Genomic DNA, 21,788 nt, shown 5'->3' with positions numbered 1-21,788 from the left:
TAAGAATAACATACGTATAGCTATGTATTATGTATGTATAGCTACATATATATAAAACACGCAGGTCATTTCAGCCACTTTGATACATTTAATAAGCTTTTTCAATGTAGCTATATGCCTTACAAAGTAGACATATGGGTATAAACGGACTACATAACATCCCATGCCATTTTGTAGAGATCCTTGAGTTATAAGGTTTCAAATGCTAAGTAGTTAATGGGTGGCATATTTGATTCTGGCTGGCATGGGATTGCTGTAAAATCAACTATACTATCTGACACATGTACTATTAATTGTAACAGAACTAACTATATACAAAGTACTGACTTCCAATTCAATATAATCCATGTAGCTCTAATGAAAAGGTATCTGGCATTCCTAGTTAACTAAATACGTATATAGCAGCCTTTTTGCCTTACATTGTGGAGCTCCACTATGGTGTGCCATTTGTTTCAAAATTATGCACTGGCAATGGTGATAATATCAATTCGGTTTGATTGCAAACCGAGTCGGTCCTAAAATAAATCGACTCGGTTTTGATTGTAAACTGAGTCGATCCTAAAATAAACCGACTCGGTTCTGAAGAAAACCGACTCGATTTTAAGGTTAGAACCGTACCGACTCGATTTTCAAGTAAAGAGCCTTGGTTAAAACCGACTCGATTTTAGTCAAAATCGACTGTTTGCAAATTCATGCAAATATTTAAATCGCGAATTTTTGTCAATGTAATAATTTTGTAGGTCTAAATATTTTAAGGCTAAAATTTTCGCGAAATCAGCGAAAATTTTTCCCCTCGAAATATTTAGGCTATACGGTGTTATGTCGCCCACTCTACTATTAGGCTGGCCTCAATTCACTAAGAGTCAATTGTCCTGTAGCTGGAGCCGTTTTGTCTGATTGCACTGATGTACGGTGGCCGAGAAGTGTCAGCCGCTTCGGCACAGTGAAAGCCGCTTCGGCACAGTAAAAGCCGCTTCGGCCGTTACAAGCCGCGTCGGCCTAGTGAAAGCCGCGTCGGCCTACGAGTCACGTGTTAGACGAGTCTAATTTTAAAGTGCACGTGAACCTGAACACGTGTTTGGTAATGCAATGAAAATCCTAACACGTGTTCGGTAATGCAATTGAACCTTAGCGATAAATGCCCTAGTTCCCTGTTACGGAACATAGGAGAATTTTTTTTAGATAGCTCCAAAGTTCTGGAAGCCAGCTCGGAAGCCAGCAATAAAACAGTGACACGCGGACACAAGTCCCAGGACCAGCCACGCGACCATGAACCTGAGGAAGAAAACGAAGAGCAAATCCAAGGTGTCTGTGCATAGTTGTATAGCTTACATATGTGTATGTTACTTATCTCCTATAAAATCAGGCCTGTAGCCAGGATTTCTCAGAGGGGGTTCTATATTCCCAGAAGGTGATCATAATAGTGAGGCAGCTCAAGATTTCTGCTCTAATGTCAAGTCAAGGCCAAAAAAAGGTCTCAATTTTTTTAGGACAGTCACTACACTGTTGAACAACAATTCAAGGTCGTTATATGTGTACTATCAAAGTACTTAACTTATAATAATCAGTGATTTACTGTTGAATCGTCACAGTGTGCCGAATGTTCTATTAGAGTGACTGAATATTTAAATTTTCCTCCGCCGGTCCCGCAGCCTACAAACGGGGGTTCGTCCAAACCACTTGAACCCCCCTGGTTATGGGCCTGAAAATTATCTAGTGCAGTACGCATAGTAGTAAACAAAATTTCAAATACCATGTGCAGGTTTACTTGAAAGGGCTAACAGTTTGCAGAAATCCATGAAGTCTCGTGGATCTGCCAATGACAGTTCAACAAAGAATCAAGATGACACTGTGCTGGTATGACTAGTTGTGACAATTGTTTAAATACATAGAGAATTTCGGTAATATAGATTACTGTTTGTGCTATGCAAGAAGGACGACCTGGAGTGTTTAGTCGTAAGAAAAGTCCTTATGTTGAAGTGCAGACAAAGAAGACAGAGGGATATGATGCCTTTGCGTTGAAGGCTGCTAGGAGCTGTAGGGTTAGTGTACAACGAGGACAGAAGCTGGCTTTGTTTAAGATGAATGGGGCCAGAATATTATCTGAAAATGTAACTGTGAAGGGGAAGGAAAAGCCATGGACAATTGGGAGTTATTTATTAATGATAAAAAAATCTGCGAACAGTCTAAAAATTGGAGTTGGCTGTATTGACGAAGACCCAACTGATGAAGACACAAGTAATGAGGTATAATGTTGTGTTTTATAATAACATGACTATACTTATAGCAAGAGTATGTAATGTGTGAGGGATAGTGTTGAACTACGATGTTATACTCTGTGGAGGATAAGCTTGTAGAGTATTTTTTGTTACTTCTATGTATTCATGTAATCACAGCTAGTGTTGATAGTCCACATGGCTTTGTGTTTAGCCACTGATTATAGTGGTGTAACTACAAAATTTTTGATGGGTGGGCATACATGATGTCCACCAATACACAAGAAACACATTCCCATTCATGAGAAACATTAATAAATATGTGAAGTGTATGTACACAAGATATGCAATGTTAAACCAGTGATGCTGCACATATTCAAGCAACCTAACTAGTTGTTGCCTTGTTATTGGTATTGTATACCTATGAGATTTACCTATGATTGTGGTAACCCATGAAAAAATGACATCAAATTTACATGCTACAAGATCCTGTAATACATCTATCTCCACTATTATATGCTCACATATGTACAACCCATACTCCAATAAACAACGGATCTGATAGTCACTTGCATGAATGGTACCATAGACTTGTTGATTTTGGTGTTTGTTTAATAGCTATCAGTTTTATATCTGCTGCTTACAGGAAACGTCTGTCCTGTCTCCTAAGCGCACAGGTAAACATAAACACTACTTAGTAGTATGTATTTGCATATAATCTGTCTTTCCAAAGGATACGATATCGAAGAGAGCTGGTTTTCATTAAGAGGTGTAGTTACATTTTAGTGTACATGTGCATACATACAATTCTTCCTGTAGTTGAGTATTTTCAACCATCACGTGCACGGCCACACTCAGTCAGAAGCCATGTGACAAGGCAATACATTTGGCGCTGTATATTGGGAAAGGATTTCACACAACTGGGAGTGTACCATCCTGAAGAGGATGGATATCAAGTGTACTCTATTTCCCTAAGTATGTATGAATGTATTATGTAGCTGTTGTTTTCAGTACAAGGATTTCAGAATTACATTCCCAATTTAGTTTGCTACTAAGCTCTATATAGGCTCTCCCTAATTCCTTTATAAAACAACACTGCATGTATTGCATACATGTATGCACATAAACTTGTAGAAGTTGAATTCTTATGATTGTTATGTAAGGTACAGTTTTGTGCACCGCATGTCCCAAGTGTAACGATATCATGGAAGCGTTACATTTCCTTATTGCATTCTGTGTGTAACAATCATAACAGTAGCATTCTGTGTGTAACAATCTAATAACAGTATGTATTATTCATAAGCAATTGCTGACATCCAGGATTGCTGTTTTTAGACAATTCTCAACTGTTGTCGCCCCTGAATGATGCACAGTGCAACTTCGCTGGCTATGTAGTCAAGGATGCAACAAGTGGTAATAAGGTGCATTGTTAAACAACATGAATATTTTGCCAATTATTTAGAATTAAAGATTATGTGGCAGAGTCCTACGGCTATCACTGTGCATAGCATGAAGCAGCCACTGATCTTGTATTGCATTGCTTCGCTTCATGGCATTTGCACTTACCAATGGGAAATCATTGGGGAAAGAGACAGTACACAGCATTTTCCTTCATCACCTGTGGTGTACATCAATAAAGGAGGCTTGTATCAGTGTAAAGCCTTGTGTAACTCAGATGTGGTAGTTGGGAAGATTATTCGAGTTATTGTAGATGCAAGTAAGCTGTTTAAAGTACCATGCTTTACTGAATAGAAAGCTTTGGGTATTCACCGTACATAAAATCCACGCGTCATGATCAATATCATGCCTTTTTGTCCTTTATACTTGATGTTTTTTCTAGCTTTCAACTTGTACACTGTTTATATGCTTTCTATAATAGGTACTGTAGATAGTGATTCAGAACCGTCAGTCATATCTCAGCCTAAGAAAAGGTTTAAGGGTAAATACATGTTCATTCTTTGGTTTTACAGCAATGAATCTATGCTGTTTTATAGGTATCGAGTATGTAGAAGAGACTGTGACAAAACATTCAGTGATTGCAAATAATGGTAAATTGACGCACTCTAATTGCATCTGTATCAAACAGTATGTTATCCACCTAGTTATACTGTGATACCATCATTCAACTTTTTGTTTCACTACTTTTCATTGTATAGATCCTACTTCATTTTAGATTTAAATACTTATGTATTTATCCAGGCCCATGCAGTTTCCAAAGTCAACGTAAAAGTGAGTTTTGCATATACTGACATGCATTGAAAGTGGTATAATATTAAGGCAGTTTCTGCTACCATTCTGAGGAATAAGTAGAAGGCACAATCAACAGTGAATTCATTTTGACTTTTGAATAACCATCTACCGTAACATTTTTTTTTAAACGTTAGAATGCTCTGGAGAAAGACATTTGTCGGGTGCAGCTTCTGATGACACCATAGGTAGGTTACTGGTCTGAGAAACCCTTTGGGATGTACTTGCATTGCAACACAGTGGAAAACTGCATGCTTCATAAGCAATATGGATTTGTTTACCCCAACCCTTTTTTTTTATGTGACCACTCTGTACCTTACGGTATGATTTTTAATTATATGCAGATCTACCTGTGCTCCCTCAGTTTCGCAGTAATCAACTGCCACGTAATGATACTCGAAGTATGAATTGTCTTTCATTCGCAGGTAAATTTATGGTACGGTTTCTTGTATAGGTAAAGATCTAGTACCTGTTGCTAACTCTGGTGGTATGTATTTCAATACTGCTGACTGATGTTTAGTATACTCTACCACATAGATCAGGATGTTTTATTGGGGAGCAACCTTATGACAGATCATAGTGAAGATGCTAGTATGTACATATGCCTGACTCTAGTATGCTAGGTCATATTGGCAGCTATGTATACTTGAAACTAAGCCTATTTTAAACCCTACTACATAGCATTTGGACTGTATAAATACATTATTTTTATGCTCTCTTGGATTGTTTTCTCGGTCTTACATGTGCAGGTGTGGCGATTACGGAGGGAAACTTGAATCCAGCTGCACCAGAACAAAGCGGTGACAAAGGTGGGGCAAACTACGTACTTGGTATGTATGTAACATATACTTCTTTACAAAAGCAGCCAATGGAACTAACGATTTACCTATTTATGGTACTGTATGTGTTTGATTTGCTTGGTCGTGTGTTACTATAGTCCCTATTTAGTACCAGAATTCTCTGAAGAGGACATTGTACAAGCATCACAAGGCTTTTCAACCAAATTGGGGGAGGGAGGCTTTGGCCATGTCTACCTCGGCACCATGAAGGGAACTAAAGTTGCCATCAAGAAATTCACCGATGTAAGTAGATGGAGTACATGTACCTTATTATGCGTACTAACATCTCACACAGACTATAGCTGTAGCTCATGCTGCTCAATTGGGAATGCATATCCCAGAAAAGTTTACAACTGGTGGACAGCTAAACTGTGAGGCATGGGCACTTACAAGGTATAATGGTCAGGGGGGGGGGGGGGGAGATCCATTCAGTAAATTAGAATACTTTACAAGGTTGCACATATTATCAAAATACTGAAAGTGTGGTCGACCCTAATCACAGCATTATGTAAATACAATATTGTCATCATTATATGCCTTTGTTTAATTAGATGTCGTCACAAGAATCTTGTTGAGTTGATGGGTTATTGCTCAAAGCCACCTATGCTGATTTACGAGTTTATGGAGCAAGGAAGTCTTCATCAACGGTTGTTTAAGGTACACATGGTGCATTAAGGTCTACATCTTACAATTTTGTATTTCTATTTTGCTTTGTAGAAACCTTCATTAACCTGGAGGCTAAAGTCAAAGATTTTAATAGACATTTGCCGTGGGTTAGCATGGCTTCATTCGGCCACACCACCCATCATGCATGGAGATATAAAACTGTTTGTACAGGTGGTATATTGCTGCATTTAAAATTCCTTGTTTGGTAGGCGCAACATCTTACTTGATGAAAACCTCCGTGCAAAACTGGGAGACTTTGGATTCTCACAGGAAATCCCCCAGTTGATAGCTGGAAGATCCGTGATCACCGTACCCATGGTGTCCAGATCAGCAGGGTACACAGCTCCAGAAACAGAATATGCACATGTATCAGTGAAAACTGACATGTACAGCTATGGAGTGGTATGAAAACTTGCAATTAAAGATTGTTTGTGTATAGTTAAGCAATGAATTCATGCAGGTAGCTTTGGAGTTATTTACAAAGAAAGTGGCGCATGACAAGAAGAGAGATGACCCGAAATTGGTATGCTAGATACACATGTGCTGCTTGAATGTATTAGAATTCTAGTAAATTTAATATGCAGTGCTTGGGTATGTCTGTTTATGCCATGCACATGCACGCATCTGTACAGTCATCTGCTTAGGGCTTTGTTATCATGAACCACGATAGTGGTTCATAGTAGGGACCACACAGGAGTAGGCGTGGCCCACGAATAAGAATCACCCGAAAACCAGCCTCGTTTTTCCCAAACAATGATAAGTCAGTATTGGTTAGTTGAAGCTAAGCCCAAACAACCCTTTAGATCCTTTCACCAAGTTGATACAGAATTTTAAACATTATTTATTAAACATAATTTTCTACTGACTTCCTGGTGCCTTCAGACAAGCATAACTCGATAATGGCTAATGCTATGGGCTTGATTTTTTCACTGTTTGACGTCGCTTCAGCCTGAGAGGTGCCTTTTGGCATACCGCAGTCCATACAATGCATCCTTCATGGACTTACCAGTGTCCTCCTTTGTGTCCCATTAATTTTTTGCTGACAGCTAAATGGTGCACGTGTGATGGCTTCCCTTTCGCAATGGAAAAAGTCCATATTTTCGTACACGCTGATTAGAATGTAGAGGTGCTTTTCAAACAGTTCTTGATTCGTAATGCTGTGTAACGGGTGGAGCATAGCTGACAACGAAGCATAATGCTACTTCACTTTTCAGACAATATCTGAGACGCGCATAGCCATTTATTTCATTTAATGCTGTATGCGTGGGTGCACCAGTAATAATAATTATTTTGCATAAAAAGTTAACAAACAAGTACACAAAAAAAATGAATTTTCAACTAGAGTAGGGACCATAGTAAGATCGAGAAAAAGTACTGAAACAAGCTAGAGTAGGGCACAATACTATAAATCACAGCTTGAGCACGGTAGGGATATAACCCTTCTTATTGTTTTACTGTGATTTTTAGTATCATGTCCTACTCTAGTTGAAAATTCCAATTTTTGTGTACTTGTTTAAATACTATGTCTTAATTGTGTGTGGTCAGAATTTCTGTCATTGTTAAAATATTGTTGTGAATAGCTTGGACCATGAAAGTTAATAATATAGAACTTTACATTGTGTCATGAAGTGGATTATAACCAGCAGAAATAACCACGTCAAAGCGTGTTTAAACTCCTTTTACCATATAAGTGCGATGGTGGGAGTTGTAACATCACTGCAAGCGTTATTGGCAGGTGCCTTGCTAACTAAGATTCCAGCCATAGCAATCGTTTGCTATGTATCAGAATTATTTGCTACAAATATACTTTTAAATTTGATCCGATGGAACAATGCATCTTACACAATCATGATCTGTTTAAAAAGGATCTGTTTAAAAAGGTGGTAGTAAAATGTGACCAGATTTTGAAAAATCAGTGCTTATGTCACAGACAGAATTATACCATTCATTGGGTTGCCGTTACGGAGGCTATGCATCTGCTGAATTATTTCACATTATTTCTGATAATTCAAGGCATAGAAAATATTACTGTGAAGTTATAAGTTCCTCATAAATACTTTACTGTCAAATGTGACATTAGAACTGATTTTCCAAAATCCGGTCACAAATATTGTCCAAGAGAATATTTCGCCTTGAAAGTTTATAATGACGGAAATAATTTCAATTTTTCCAGAATGTGCGGCACATACAGTATGTAACAAGGGTATTTCCTACTCAGACCGAACATTATGATGAAGAGAGGAGGTCACTGGAAGGCTACCGCTCCATAGCTGATGATTCAGCCGATGATATTGCCCCAAACCTCCTACAGCTATACTATAAGATTATTGAACAGTGCCTCCTCAAACACAGCAAGAGGTGTTCGAGTGACCAAGTAAGTTACCTATAGCATGTGCATACTGGAAATTACTTATTCAGCCATTGTTGTTAAAGGTGATGGAATGGTGGTCAGAAACAAACTTTTAATTGTTGAAAATGATATTTGCACTTTAGTACATCATATTTGCACTTTATGCTTACATTGCTGAAGTAGTTGCTGAGAACATTGAGCATATAGTAATACCTCTATTTACCAGTTCATCTATTAACTCTACTAAAGTGAGGTAAACGTTGCGGCAATTGTCATGAGTAATTCCACCATGTGTCAATCCCAAAGCACTTTGTAAGATGGTGGTAGCAGATGTCTTGAAATCATCTGGATAAAATGTGGGAGATGAACTGGATTCATTCAGCATGCACGTAACCCATAAATCAGTGTCAAATGGTTGCAATTGATCTTCTACCCCTGTAAAATTACATGCTGACAGAACATCTACAAATATGATACCTTGCAATGCTGGCATGTCAAATAGATCATCGGGACAACCATGTGGTGATTTAATGCGTCTATTTTTTCTGATTGGGTGAGAATTCCAATCAGCAGCAAAGCTATCTAGATCTTTCTGCAGCAGATTTGCAAATGAAAAGGCAAGTGTGTATCTGAAATCACAAAGAACACAGTTCACATATGAAATTGTTTTTGTAGGGGGGATGCACACTTTAACCCTTAAGCCCACATGATACTGAAAATACATGTACTACTTACAAAGAGCGTGTCCTCAAGCGAAGACTTGTAACTTTTAAAATGAACTTCTATGGCTATGCAGTTTACGTCATTCTACTGTATTAAGATTAAAATCCTAGCACTAAACTGCACCCAAAATGTGCCGTGTAAAGCTCACAGACTCTTTCCCATTCCTTTATAAAATAAAATATACCTCAGGGGCAGTCCCTCCTATCACCTTTGGACCACTTTCATTTGATGCGCAGTTAATTTTGGCATGAATATGCAATCTCAGAAATTTTGTGTGTTTAAGGGTTAAATCTTATTTAAAATTTCTTGGGATAGCTAACCTGTGAATGGTGTTAGAATGGTCATAAAGTCCTTCAGACTGAAGTCCCTATGCAAAACAATGATATCCTGAATATACATGCATGCACTACACTATATACAGATCACAAAGATAAACGCACAAAAAACCAGTAAAATCAAATGTACAGAGGAAGAGATTACTTAAGCCACAGTACCTATGTGAATAACCATCCATGGGGCAATGTGCCCGTATTATTTACATTATGAGGTTGCTGGAATTTATTGCATCATCAATTCATCATAATAAATATGTCATTGAATGATCATGTGTTGCACCTACATTTGTACCATATTATTCCATGGATGGAGATATCAAAACTTCGTAGACAAACTATAGGTAGATACTGCCTATGACCTGTACGTGTGATTGTCAAGTTGCACAACAAAATAGGCTAACATTTTAGAATCTTTATGTAATAAATGATACGAGCACATCATTCCTTCAAAAATTTATAAAGTACCAACTATACAATATGTGACCAATCAGCTGAGCTAAAACCCAACTTAATGCATTTTGTTCTCAAATTTCATCTTATGACTTCATTGTTATCCTACAGTATATGGGAAACAGTACAACAATCAATTTGTACAATCAGCGTGCTGAAGGTATAGTCTATTTTACTGTTTTCTGAAGCAAAAAAAAACATGCATAAGATTTTTGTAACATACAACTTTTACCCTGCATATTTCAATGTGTTGTTATATTTGAAAAATGGAAGCAAGTCGAGTTATTGCTCAGCATGTCAGATATAGGACATACTTTACATAAATCTATCCACCAGTTGGTCTTAAACCTTCGCAACTGTGACCACCATGCCTCTATCCTCTTGACAATGAACAAAGATATAAACAACCATAAAACCATGGATAGAACTCACAATGTTAGCTGTTGAAGGTCCATATATAAAACTCCTGGCACCAGACAAACAATCTTCATGATCCATTCGGAAGGCAATGTGACATTTTGCAACTAGGCAGTTTTCAGTACCATGGTCAGCACGTACCACCCTTGGACAACCTATATCAATAACAACAGCTGTTGGCTATACTTTATGATATAAATAGTTGTGTTTTGTTTTTTCATATAAAACTATTTGGCATTTATAATATACAAAGGAAATCTGAGTGATGTTACCTTTCGATTAAAATCATGTACCACCATTCATTAAGTATGTGACCCAGTCTGACAATATCAGGCTCATCGCCCATCACAGGAAGTTTGATATTTTGCCACAAATACAAAGGTACATGAATGAACTATCAAATATCAGCAGCACAGTCAGCCAGGATTCAGTGGTCTGCTTCTTCTGGCTGCTTTTCCCCAGTCCTGTGGCGAGCTGCACTAGCGGTCTGGTGCCTTCATGAAGCCCCATCAACCAGGAGATGGCTGTGTGTGGCTGTGCAGCTACGTGGTGTTGGACAATGAGCTGTTGTGTAAATTTCCTCTGTTTTTGGCTAGTTTTGAGCCCTTAATGGCCCATAATTTGACCTTGTCCATCCCAACACCTCGCCATTTAATTTTTTTCAGTAAACTTAGTGCCACCACCAGCCCCCTCCCGCCCTCCCAAGTTGAGCTCGCCTGATACAGTCAACCTTGGTTTAAAAACTATCTAAAATGACGGGAAACTTAATAGTTGGGTGCTTGTGAGATGGATGCTCTAGAAGGTAAGAAAATGTAGTAAAACGTGTGAAATTATCACTGGCATAGCTCCAGCCTTTAGCGAGCTACAACACTTTGAATACTTCAAACCGTCTTTTCTCAATACTTTGAAATAGGCGATAAGCCCGGTTTTGTCAGACCAGGTCACATATATGAGTACATGTACATGATACCTTTAATTGTTTCAATGCTTTCTAGGTAATGCCTAGAAATGACTTTTGGATCATGATTTGTTGGAGAGAGCTTTAACCAAATCAGTTTCCTTGAATACCTACAGAATAATTAAGAGTAGGTTATAGGCAATTCACCCTATAAGCACAGCACACGACAACCAAAATCAACTCCCTTATGCAGTATATACTACAAAATTTAAGTTACTGTACAAGTTCATGAGAATACTTTACACATTCCATTTACCCATCGATGCATCCATGAATTGTTAGTCCATATGGACTCAATTTGTCATATCCGTCCAAATGCCAGATGTAATTTGGACCCTATAACAAGTATGGATATATCTTAAACAGCATAGATGTTCCATTGTGTACATACTATAAATCACTGCAAGTGCAACAACTTATGAAACTCTGTAAATGATCTGATGCACTAATGAGTATGCATAATGGCAAGCAAAATAATTAGTAGAGATAATGCAGTAAAAGCATTGAAACAATGCATAATATTTGATTGCATACATTTCAACTCCTATTTTAGCCACACGCTTACTTTGGAATTGTACAATCTACGCTTAAGTCTCCTTTTCTTTCGTAGTTTAACACCTTCAGGATCTATTTGTCTCATAATTCTCATAACTGTATCTCTACAAGGATACCCTTTATACTACACTGATACTCTTTGGAATTTAATCTGTACCTCCTAACAGGCAGCCTGTACTTGCTGTATAGAATCCTCCAAACAGCCCGGTATCCTCGAAGTTGATTTGAGCAACTTATTATTGACTACGTATAACATACAAACACAATGAGTAGTCATATTATCACAAATATATCATATAAAGGAATCCTTGAATTGGTGGATTTGCCTATGGACCTACTGTACAGTCTACAGTGACCAACTATATAACTAAATACTCAATAGTATATGTCCAGAGGGACCCCTCCTCAAGAAATTATTATATTACGGTATGGAAGAAAACTTTGGCGAATCAGTATTTTGGCGGAAAAAACTTTGGTGATTTGATGTGCTGACACTAATAAGGACTCACAATAGCAATAGCAATTCAGTGGGAAAAACTTTGGCGAATCACAAGTCATTCACTAAATTCGTCAAAGTTTTTGACCGCCAAAGTTTTCTTCCGTAAGGTATGTTTATGAGTGCACAACAGGCCCCTATTACTGTATGTTGTCCTGTACTACCTATACTGCATGACTGCAGGCAGTGTAGGGACAGTGACTCAGGGTCAAACACAGAGGAAGCTCCCTTGGAAAAGTAAAAATACTCTAATAGAACAGTCAGGATTCAAACTAGAAATAGATTGAAGTGCTGCGGATTATTCAAATCTCAACAAATGGCATAAGACACGCAATCACTATAAGTGGAAACCCATAGATCTGCCACAGATGTCTGATTAGCTTGTAATGTATATATTCTTTTGGCAATGGTGGACTCTAGTGATGATTCTCTCAAATCAACCAGTTTGTAACATCACATGACTGTTCTAATAACTCTAAAGGCATCACTGCAAGATCAATTTAACTTCACAAAAATGAAAAGAGTCAATCAAATCACTCCGGGTTCTGTACAACCAGAAAGGAGAGTGCCAGATGAGCAAACAAAAACCTGACCATTTGTAGTACTGCCACAGTAAACAAACAGCTTGTACATGTAGTGAGCTATATCCACATTAGCTTAGTAAGGCAATAACCTGCACTAACATCAGTATAAGTGTAGGTTTCCAGTTGGTTAGCTAGATGTGCACATCATGGCAATATGATATGCCGGAGGAACATTATTGTGTAAACAATGCACAGGGTGTGCAGAATCACCTTGTTTGAAGTCGTAAGGGTTATTTTTTACCAATTTCCAAGACCTCTCCCTTCAAAAAATCCTGGATCCACCCCCCTAGTGTCTACTTTCTCAATAACAGAAATTATACAGTGTATAGGTTCACTGTTAGGTCAAACGTTTGCTGGCCTTTATATAAAGTAGCCAAATAACCAACTTCAATCAGTGTCTTTACTGTCTCGTCAGGAGGGTCTGGAGAACGCCTCTTTAGACCTAGTCTTTTCAGTTGTCGCTTTAACCAGGACATGCTATAGAATGTGTCATTAGAAATTGACCAGATCACAAAACTCTCTTACCTTCTGTCAATACCATGTATTAGTTTTAAGCGTTGCAGTATAGCTTTGTATTGTCTTGTAGAGTAAAACAACTCAGCAATAACTAAAAAAGATATGTACATAAACAACTAATTGGTGCAACATAATATTATAGTGCATGATGGGGTATGTGACTATAGTAATTCACAATATCCTTTCAGTGCTAGCTACCATACAGCGCTAATTATGGGGAAATTGTGATTTTGCACGTACTCGAGGTATTATATAGTAAATAAGACCGACCAAATTTAGGCATATTAAACCTTGATGTCAATGGTCTGGGGGCAAGACTACCTGTTACACTGTAAGGGGGCGGTATCCTACATAATGAGTAGCCTTTCACGTGATATATCCAAATAAATAATTCTAAGCAATTAAAGACTATCAAATTCTGGCTCTGGGTCATACTATGCTTACTGTATATGATACACGAAGAGAAATCACCGAGTGGTGAATAGAATGGACTCCCAATACAACTGCAACCAGAGAACATGGGAAAACGGCTATTCATGGTTAATACACTAGCATACATATATGTAAAAAATGCTTTCGTACAAGTCATGCTTACCGTCATCTATAGAGAATTCTTTATCCTCGTCCTGATCCATTCGTTGTTTGCGTGCTCTTTTCTTATTGCAGCTCACCAATACGCAAACGATTGTCACGTGAGCATAACAATATGGCGTGGCCGACGCGGCTTGCACTAGGCCGACGCGGTTTGTACCGGGCCGCAGCGGCTTTTACTTTGCCGAAGCGGCTGACCCTTCTCGGCCACCATACTACTGATGCGTATGTTGATAAAGAACAAGAATCGTCACGGTGATGTCGGGATCAGGGTCAGACAAAGATGCATCAGATAATGAGGCAAGTTGTGCTTTTACCTATAGGCTTTTTGCTCATGCAGTCTCGCCCAGCCACTAGTCGGACCGTTTCCCCCCCCTCTTTTGCCATTGGGTAGGGAAGAAAAGGTCCCAACCAAAAGAAAACGTGGAGGAAAAAGTGGTCCGCTGGCTGTGTCGGTGAGACTATAACTGTTAGTCTGTCACTGTGACCTGTCATGCGACAATTGGTCCCCCCAAAATCAGTCCCCCCGGACTAGTTAAAGCCGCGCTATATGGTCCCCCGGACCACTTGAGACACTTCAACTTGTCCCCCCCGGACAACCTAGAGCGCCACGGTTGGTCCCCCTCTGCTACAAGTGGTCCCCCACGCTGAATATGATCCAGGCGCGGCAAGCAACACGGCCGGATCAGTTTCTTCGTACAGCTTGTTTTTAAACTATAAAGCTACAGTGCCAGTGATCGGGTATGAGGCTACAGGCTGTGCCTTGTATGCTCGGCTAGGCCTGTGCTTCGTGGATTCTCAGCCATGATGCCGGTGATCAGTCTATGTTGTCAATTCACTACTAATGTATTCACTGACATGCGTCATGCCAGGCTATATAGCTAGCCATAAAAGCGATGCAGCTAGCATAATTAATGTATGCCATGAAATAGCTAACTAGTTAGCAATATACATCAACAATTGTTACAGTCATTAGCTAATGTGTAAAGTCTTTACGTTGTTTGACACAATCAATACAGTTAAATTCATAAGAGGGTGCTGAAGGGTCATCCACAGTTACTCCTGAGCAGATTACATGCACCCACGCATTACAGTTACCACACTGGATCTACATACACAATAAATATACATAAAGTTCTCACATGAATAATATATGTGTATAGCATACCCAGCGATCAGTATAATCTTCATGCTGAAAACTTTCTTCAGATCGTCCACACATGATGCAGCACTCAGTCATGTCAACTGAATTTGAAACACACGTATATATGCACACTTTAACGCAGAGCAAATTACTTGAATTGGTGAGGAGTGCTGTGCCTATATCTATTCTGGCTTTCTTCATATTCATTTGCAAAATGGCGTCTTCGTCGATACGGTTAAAATTTAACAATTGTTCAGCAATCTGTGTATAATACACAAACTTTATAGCCTTAGCTACAAAAGCGAGATGTTATACCTTTAAACTCAAAACACCACAGTTGAAGCTGTCTCCTGGCTTTTGCACACCTTTCTTGAGCTGAATGAGCTCAAACTTGTCCAATGAGACGTTGTCTTGACCAACGCAGTTATATCTCATAGCAAAGAACCTTCTATGGAGCATATAAAACTAGGTGTAAAAGTGCATTGCATCAATTTAGTTCACAGTGATGCACTGTATAATTATGTTAACAGTCAATGTTACAGTATTGAACATACTTCAAACCTGTGTATGCTCCACGTATGGCTCGCGATGGTCCAAGAGGATCGATGTAGTAAAACTTTTTTTCTTCCATGTTGATTGCCTACAGAGCAGCACAACAAGTGTATTGGTATCACCCTATGCAAATTGCTTACAATCAATATCCAGTGGTTTTCTCCACGATTGTACATTCCAACAATAAACATTTTGGTGCTTAGCGTCTCCTATAGTATGAATAAACTAACTCCTCCACGTAGCATTTGTGATCTTACCTTGCTTAAAAGGTGCGATGATTTCCCAGATTTTGAGCGATTAACCCAGGCAGTGATGGTTTGTGACAAGACAGCAAAACTGTCATTCCTCAATTCAACTAGCATGCGTAAATATCCATTCACTATCTATAACATTAATTTTAGTGCATCAAATTTAGAGGTATATAATACAATGCACTGACCTCATCATTTAACCAGTTATTTCCTTTCAAGTTGTGAAAGCTACCTTGATGTATAGCCAAATGTCCAAACCTAGCTTTAATTACATAGCACGGCTTTCTTTTCCAGATAGCTTTTAGCTGATCCTGTATGTATATATATGAGTCATATGTACCACAGCACAAAAACATACATAGGCTGTAAGTGGTATGATGCTTCCATTGTTGGCTCCGGCTGTATTAATCATTCCTGTTACTGCTGTAGACATTGTAGCTGTTACGTTAGGTGTGGCTGTTATCTTGGATTCCACTGTCTCTGTTGTTGTCGCAATCATAGGTGCTACCACTGATGGTTCCGCTATTGTAGGAGGCTTTGTTACGGTGTTTTTCTGAAACTCCTCACATCTCTGTGTAATGGTAAGCACACAATAATTACAATAGCTGTCAAGGAATTATCACAACAAAATACAACCTTTATAAGCTTGCGACGTCATCTCAATGGCTTAACTGAATTCGTATCAGGACTATCAGAGAAATTCAGCTTTCTCTTGGTAACAATGTGCTTTGGTGGTGAGAATATATCAACAACCCTCTTTCCTATTGGAACTGTTGTGATGTTTTTCCAGCTATCACAATTTACCTTTATCAGATGTAGGCTTTATTTTAAATTCAGTGTTCCAGTTTTTGGCTGTAAATAGGTGATAGCGCAGGTGCACTAAAACTGCCAAACTCTGGGAAGTAGCCTCCTGCTTGTTTGGGGAACTGTAAACCAATGGGCAATTCTGAAAATAGACATTAGTAAGATATGTGAAGAACGAATTGGAGGAACCTCTAACCACATTAATAGCAACTGATACATTGTGCCCTTGCTCCTTATTCATTCGTACTAGATCTTTACAGTGAGTGATATCTTCCTCATCCCATCGTGATATCAAACTGGGATAGCTGGGTTCCTATTACATGTACTCATATAGAATTCCACGTGGGTGTATATAGTATGCTACAGTAGCTATGTAACCAGCAAATCAGTGAGCTTATTAAAACTACTCAAAGTATGTATGCTGGCTGCACTACAACCATAGTTACCATGCTTGGCAATAAGCCTATACATTACTTACTTTGTCACTCATGATGCTGCTAGGATCATAAGAAATGGACGTTCTTGAAGAAGAGTCACTCTGATCATGAGATGTACGAGCATGTAGGAGCACTGATATGTTGCCATCATCCATTTGGTCCAAAATTTTGGTCTTAGTATCTTCATCACACTGAGATGTCAAGATGGGATCCTATAACATGTACATGATATAAATATTACAGTATAGTATCAAATAATCTTACTTTATCACTTTTGGTGGCACTAGGTTCATGTGAGATAATGGACACTGTTGGGTTGTGAGATTTTGAAGTATGTGTACAAGTATTGTGAGTAACAACTGATGTGTTGTCCTCCTCTATTTGGTCAGTCTTGATATTGTCATCATACTGGGATATCGAGTTGCATGGTTCCTATGTATTGCAAGATAATATTACATCAATTAACATGCAGTTATAAGTTCTTACTTTGTCGCTCACACTGGCACTAGGATCATGTGAAATGGATCCTTTTCCACTTCTGACAGATGTGTTGCCACTATTATCACTTTCGTCATGAGATGTTGAGATACAACCAGTTGCCTATACAATTATAACTTACATAAACACACACCTGTGTGCCGCACATACATGCATGTACCTTCTTGGGTGGATAGAACAATTTCAAATGTGTACCATGGACTTTTAAAGTCTGTTTAATGTCATTGGTGTTTAGGATCTGAAAAATTCCTTTACCAACAGACTTCACAACTTTATAAGGACCCTGCCACTTATAATCCATTTTTCCACCAGCCCGCTTTTTCCTCTTCATATCTTTTCTAAGAACCAATGCTCCAACTTTGAATGTAGCTGGGTTATGATGCTTCCTGTCATACACTTGTTTTTGACGCTTTTGAGCGGTGAGTATGTTCTCCTTCACAATTTGTGCTACTTTTGTTTGATGAATGAAATGTTGTTCTATAACTTCATCATTATGATCCAAGTGCTGTACGATATCTTCTTCTTTGGGATATTGAATTTCAACAGGTAACAGAGCTTGTCGTCCAAACATCACAGCAAAAGGGCAGTATTTTGATGACTCGTGTTTAGAAGTATTGTAAGCAAAAACACAGGTGTCTAAATAATCTTCCCAGAGTTCCTTTTTCTCATTAACAAACTTTACCAGCATATTCTGGATGGTCTGGTTAAAACGCTCAACCAAGCCGTTTGCCTACAACAGACACATAATACAGTTGTATCTACTTAAAGTGCATAAGGTAAATATGCATATTATAGCACTATGCATTTCTTTACCATGCAACTATTAATGTTGATTAGTTACAACATAGCATATAATATAGGATAGTAGAGTAGTAGTTACCTGAGGATGGTAAGGGGTAGTCAAACGGTGGTCAATTTTCATCATCTTCATCAATTTCTTGTCAAGGTGATTGTTAAATTCACTTCCTTGATCAGAAGTAATTACTCTTGGAAATCCAAACTGCATGAATAACTGTAAAGTATGTAATATGCAAGTAAATAACATGGTACACTTTGAATTGCATGGTTCTGGTGGCTGCTTGGGTTATAATGACTACTCCATTCTGTTAGTATTTAATTACATTTTTGCAGCACACTATAATACATTGCTTCGTCTTGGGTGTGTGTGTGTGTGTGTGTGTGTGTGTGTGCGTGTGTGTGTTCATGTATATGTGTGAACTTTTCCGAATGTATTAGTAGATTTTATTTTGCATTGTTTTATTGTTACTGCATGGAAACAGAATTAGATGCAACATACAAAAATATTCTTTAAGTCAATTTGGACACCTGTGGATGTTATTAACTGCATGCACAGTTTCACATTAATGACAAACATTCAAAGTACATGTATTACTTCTGCACGGTTATTCTGTATTCCGTAATCTCCCAAATATTGTGCAGTTGTTTTACATACTCCTACATACAATAAGCAATCAAATTGAAATTTTCAGCACCTAGCTGCTTCTCTACCATCTCTATCTAGCTACTTTTCTACCATCCAGTAACCGAGTCAAAATATTTTGGTGATCATAGCATAGGATTGTGATAGGCTTAATTATAAAGGATCCTTTATGATGAAGCTATGACAAAATTAATAAGTTTCAGCAGCCGCGTGAAAGGATAGGAATACTAAAGCTAATCTATTGACATCCAAGTAAGCAAGATTCACATCTTGCTAAGATAAGTGATTTAGCCAAAGGTTTTCATACAGCTATACAAAATGTTTCAATTAGACGTAGAAAATGAATACTGGAATTGGTATGCTGGGAGAATACGGGTTAAACGGCCCACATAACTGGCTATACAACTCTTTTCCGACCCATATTATATAGCTGCTTTAACAAACATATACTGTAGTTCTGTATTAGTCTATACGTCCAAGTGTTTGCAAACTTTAAGTAAACATGTGCATTATACACACAACATATATATATATATACCTTAAACAAAGCACTAAACACGGTTGAGGATTCCTTATTGCTGCAAGCAAATGCCTGCACAAACTTGCTAAAGTAGTCTGCTACTGTCAGAATATAGCAATTTCCTTGAGTGGACTTGTGCTTTAGTGGTCCGACAAAGTCTATTCCAATGTGGTACCAAGTTGCTACAACTGGAATAGGGTTAAGTTCTGGTACCCCTGTGTCCATTTTCTTTGTCATCCGTTGGCACACATCACATTCCTTCACCTTAGATGTATAGAAAAATGTGATGATGCAAGTTTATTACTGATGAAATATTTTGCATCTTGTGCAAAGGCATTATGTATACGTGCATGGTAAACCATTATTCTTTACAATCTGAAAGCATATAAAATTAATAGAGTTTTGCAGTACAGTTCTATAGCAACTCCAACATGTTGATTGATATAATTGGGTCATTTTTCATTTATGTAGCTATTTAGAAAACAGAATACTGCAGTTGCAAGTGGTATAGAAGCATGCAAGCAGGGTAAATTTTCAACATAATCATAATTATTATATATGTCTACAACATTATCATAAAGTAAAACTGACAAGACCAAAAAGATGTAACAGGGGCATCATACTGTAATAAGCAACCAAATTACATAGCTGTTTGGTATACGTATTGTGAAAGCTGAGTATTAGTCTGCTATTCTAAATTGCAAGGCATCAACTGCATGATATACTTCCGCATATATGTATACCCCCAAGGTATAGCTGTATAGGTATGTACTTACAAATGCTTTTACATCCTTTCCTACTCCTTGCCACATGTAGCGTTCTGTAATCCTTGCCTGTGGGTCATTCCATGTCAAATCAACAAGGAATTTAGGGTCACCTCTCGGATTTTGACGAAACTTGGTACGTTTGTAGTACCTGTGGTGCTTATCACTCATGCAAATTTTTAGCTCCATACATTCCATAGTTTCTGATTTATAACCACAAATATTTTGAATATTTCATGAAAATTTGGTCCATCTCTAGTTACAAAATCAACTGCAACTTTGTACTGTGTAAATATTTTTACAGACAATTTTCACCGATAGAAGACTGTTGATTGACCTTTCCAGAGATCCCTAAATTATGGGATATCTACTTAATTAAGGTTCAATAGTACTTCATTGAAAACTTTAAACCTTTATATTTTGAAAAATGCTGCTTGAAATTTTTTGAATTCTTTTGTGAATAATGATTGGGTCATAGTCTATGTTTGATAAAATTTTTGTGGTGGGACCACAATGGGCTCAAGAGGTATAATGAATTATGTTGTGGTATGTGATGAAATTTGCAGTCTATTATTGCTGTATTGGAGTCTACACCTCCAATAACCACTCACAACAAGGCCATGCCAAGTTTATCTTACAGAGTGAAGGTGTCTAGGTACATTGCAACCTGTATTAATGACCACCTGTATTGGAAGACCATCTATAAGCTGCAGCTAATTTATACTTTAATTGGATCTTAATGTATAGCACCAAAGCATCAATCTTTTCTAGTAAATCCAAAAATGGTCCTTATTAGACAGGTTGACTATAAATGAGATCATCATGCGTCCATAAACACATTAATGTTGTACCATCTCTTCAGTTATACCTTATTTATTTTATTAAGTAAAATCTTGCCGTTATGCGCTTACATACATATCCCCACTCTACACTATTCAAGTTATGTACATGGCTGCATAGGTACAACAGGCCTCCTCAAAAAGGATATCTGGGCACCTTGATAACCTCATGATCTTACTTTATAATTGTACGTACATTTTGGACCCAAGATAAGTCTGTGGTTTCTCAAAAATGAACACTTCATCAATGGTCCAGGGAATAGAAGAGTTACACTATATACAGTAGATGCATTACTTGTACCAAAAGTTTTTATATTATTAACACTTGTTTGCACCTCAATGTGTGATTTGTAGTACTGTAATTACTAAAATTAATGGTTTTTTAAAGTATTTTGCGTTCACGTTTTGAAGATCTTTACAGGTAAATGTTAAATATGTGGTCATCACGTTTAGTTCCTACGTGAGTATGTGTATGAATTTATGACTTGATCTTCAAAGTGGTCGTGAATGTAAAGTAATTTAGTAGTTAATTTCACACATTGAAGTGTATGGTGCATGTATACAGTAAAACCCCTCCATCCCTAGGACCATAATC

General features: G+C 37.9%; 4 protein-coding genes and 1 long non-coding RNA gene across 10 annotated transcripts; 1 reads left to right on the top strand and 4 right to left on the bottom strand.

The window, feature by feature from the left end:
• The first annotated feature begins 913 nt into the window (after positions 1 to 913).
• LOC136240516 (uncharacterized) lies at positions 914 to 8,511 on the top strand. 4 transcript variants are annotated; one of them, XM_066031511.1, is made up of 25 exons: positions 914 to 1,305; positions 1,763 to 1,857; positions 1,911 to 2,246; positions 2,863 to 2,893; positions 2,950 to 2,985; positions 3,036 to 3,191; positions 3,552 to 3,629; positions 3,679 to 3,933; positions 4,096 to 4,155; positions 4,211 to 4,264; positions 4,416 to 4,445; positions 4,601 to 4,651; positions 4,808 to 4,864; positions 4,918 to 4,950; positions 5,001 to 5,054; positions 5,213 to 5,272; positions 5,329 to 5,358; positions 5,412 to 5,545; positions 5,598 to 5,695; positions 5,854 to 5,959; positions 6,020 to 6,129; positions 6,178 to 6,370; positions 6,429 to 6,491; positions 8,187 to 8,342; positions 8,402 to 8,511. In XM_066031511.1, exons 1-25 carry the CDS (start codon positions 1,116 to 1,118, stop codon positions 8,432 to 8,434), a joined length of 2,499 nt encoding a protein of 832 aa, XP_065887583.1. In that variant the 5' UTR covers positions 914 to 1,115; the 3' UTR covers positions 8,435 to 8,511. The 4 variants fall into 4 exon arrangements, with proteins under 4 accessions (XP_065887583.1, XP_065887582.1, XP_065887584.1 ...); XM_066031510.1 differs by having other exon boundaries at positions 5,326 to 5,358; XM_066031512.1 differs by lacking the exons at positions 4,601 to 4,651; positions 4,808 to 4,864 and having other exon boundaries at positions 5,326 to 5,358.
• LOC136240518 (uncharacterized) lies at positions 8,411 to 14,144 on the bottom strand. Of its 2 annotated transcripts, XM_066031515.1 has the most exons (12): positions 13,948 to 14,142; positions 13,362 to 13,443; positions 13,223 to 13,313; positions 11,914 to 11,999; positions 11,767 to 11,860; positions 11,458 to 11,537; positions 11,214 to 11,311; positions 10,259 to 10,398; positions 10,141 to 10,206; positions 9,362 to 9,408; positions 8,796 to 8,947; positions 8,411 to 8,753 (listed from the first exon to the last, which is right to left on the bottom strand). In XM_066031515.1, the coding sequence occupies exons 1-12, from the start codon at positions 13,985 to 13,987 to the stop codon at positions 8,485 to 8,487; spliced, it is 1,245 nt and encodes a 414-aa protein (XP_065887587.1). In that variant the 5' UTR covers positions 13,988 to 14,142; the 3' UTR covers positions 8,411 to 8,484. The 2 variants fall into 2 exon arrangements, with proteins under 2 accessions (XP_065887587.1, XP_065887586.1); XM_066031514.1 differs by having other exon boundaries at positions 8,411 to 8,947; positions 13,948 to 14,144.
• A 712-nt stretch (positions 14,145 to 14,856) lies between these two features.
• Positions 14,857 to 16,632, bottom strand: LOC136241346 (uncharacterized). Of its 2 annotated transcripts, XM_066032536.1 has the most exons (10): positions 16,527 to 16,632; positions 16,249 to 16,461; positions 16,079 to 16,201; positions 15,897 to 16,022; positions 15,780 to 15,848; positions 15,642 to 15,727; positions 15,403 to 15,535; positions 15,240 to 15,348; positions 15,112 to 15,188; positions 14,857 to 15,051 (listed from the first exon to the last, which is right to left on the bottom strand). In XM_066032536.1, exons 2-10 carry the CDS (start codon positions 16,387 to 16,389, stop codon positions 14,920 to 14,922), a joined length of 996 nt encoding a protein of 331 aa, XP_065888608.1. In that variant the 5' UTR covers positions 16,390 to 16,461; positions 16,527 to 16,632; the 3' UTR covers positions 14,857 to 14,919. The 2 variants fall into 2 exon arrangements, with proteins under 2 accessions (XP_065888608.1, XP_065888609.1); XM_066032537.1 differs by lacking the exon at positions 15,780 to 15,848 and having other exon boundaries at positions 14,858 to 15,051.
• Positions 16,545 to 18,573, bottom strand: LOC136241301 (uncharacterized). Its single transcript, XM_066032495.1, has 8 exons — positions 18,510 to 18,573; positions 17,790 to 18,359; positions 17,618 to 17,731; positions 17,396 to 17,563; positions 17,173 to 17,343; positions 16,891 to 17,007; positions 16,695 to 16,836; positions 16,545 to 16,651 (listed from the first exon to the last, which is right to left on the bottom strand). Exons 1-8 carry the CDS (start codon positions 18,558 to 18,560, stop codon positions 16,545 to 16,547), a joined length of 1,440 nt encoding a protein of 479 aa, XP_065888567.1. The 5' UTR covers positions 18,561 to 18,573.
• A 2-nt stretch (positions 18,574 to 18,575) lies between these two features.
• LOC136241345 (uncharacterized) lies at positions 18,576 to 20,481 on the bottom strand. Its single transcript, XR_010694256.1, has 3 exons — positions 20,367 to 20,481; positions 19,609 to 19,854; positions 18,576 to 18,641 (listed from the first exon to the last, which is right to left on the bottom strand). It is a non-coding gene; the product is annotated as an uncharacterized lncRNA (long non-coding RNA).
• Between the last annotated feature and the right edge of the window lie 1,307 nt (positions 20,482 to 21,788).

The sequence above is a fragment of the Dysidea avara genome, chromosome 12 (genome assembly GCF_963678975.1).
Source record: "Dysidea avara chromosome 12, odDysAvar1.4, whole genome shotgun sequence".
NCBI lineage: Eukaryota > Metazoa > Porifera > Demospongiae > Dictyoceratida > Dysideidae > Dysidea > Dysidea avara.
This window is presented reverse-complemented; position numbering and strand designations above follow the sequence as displayed.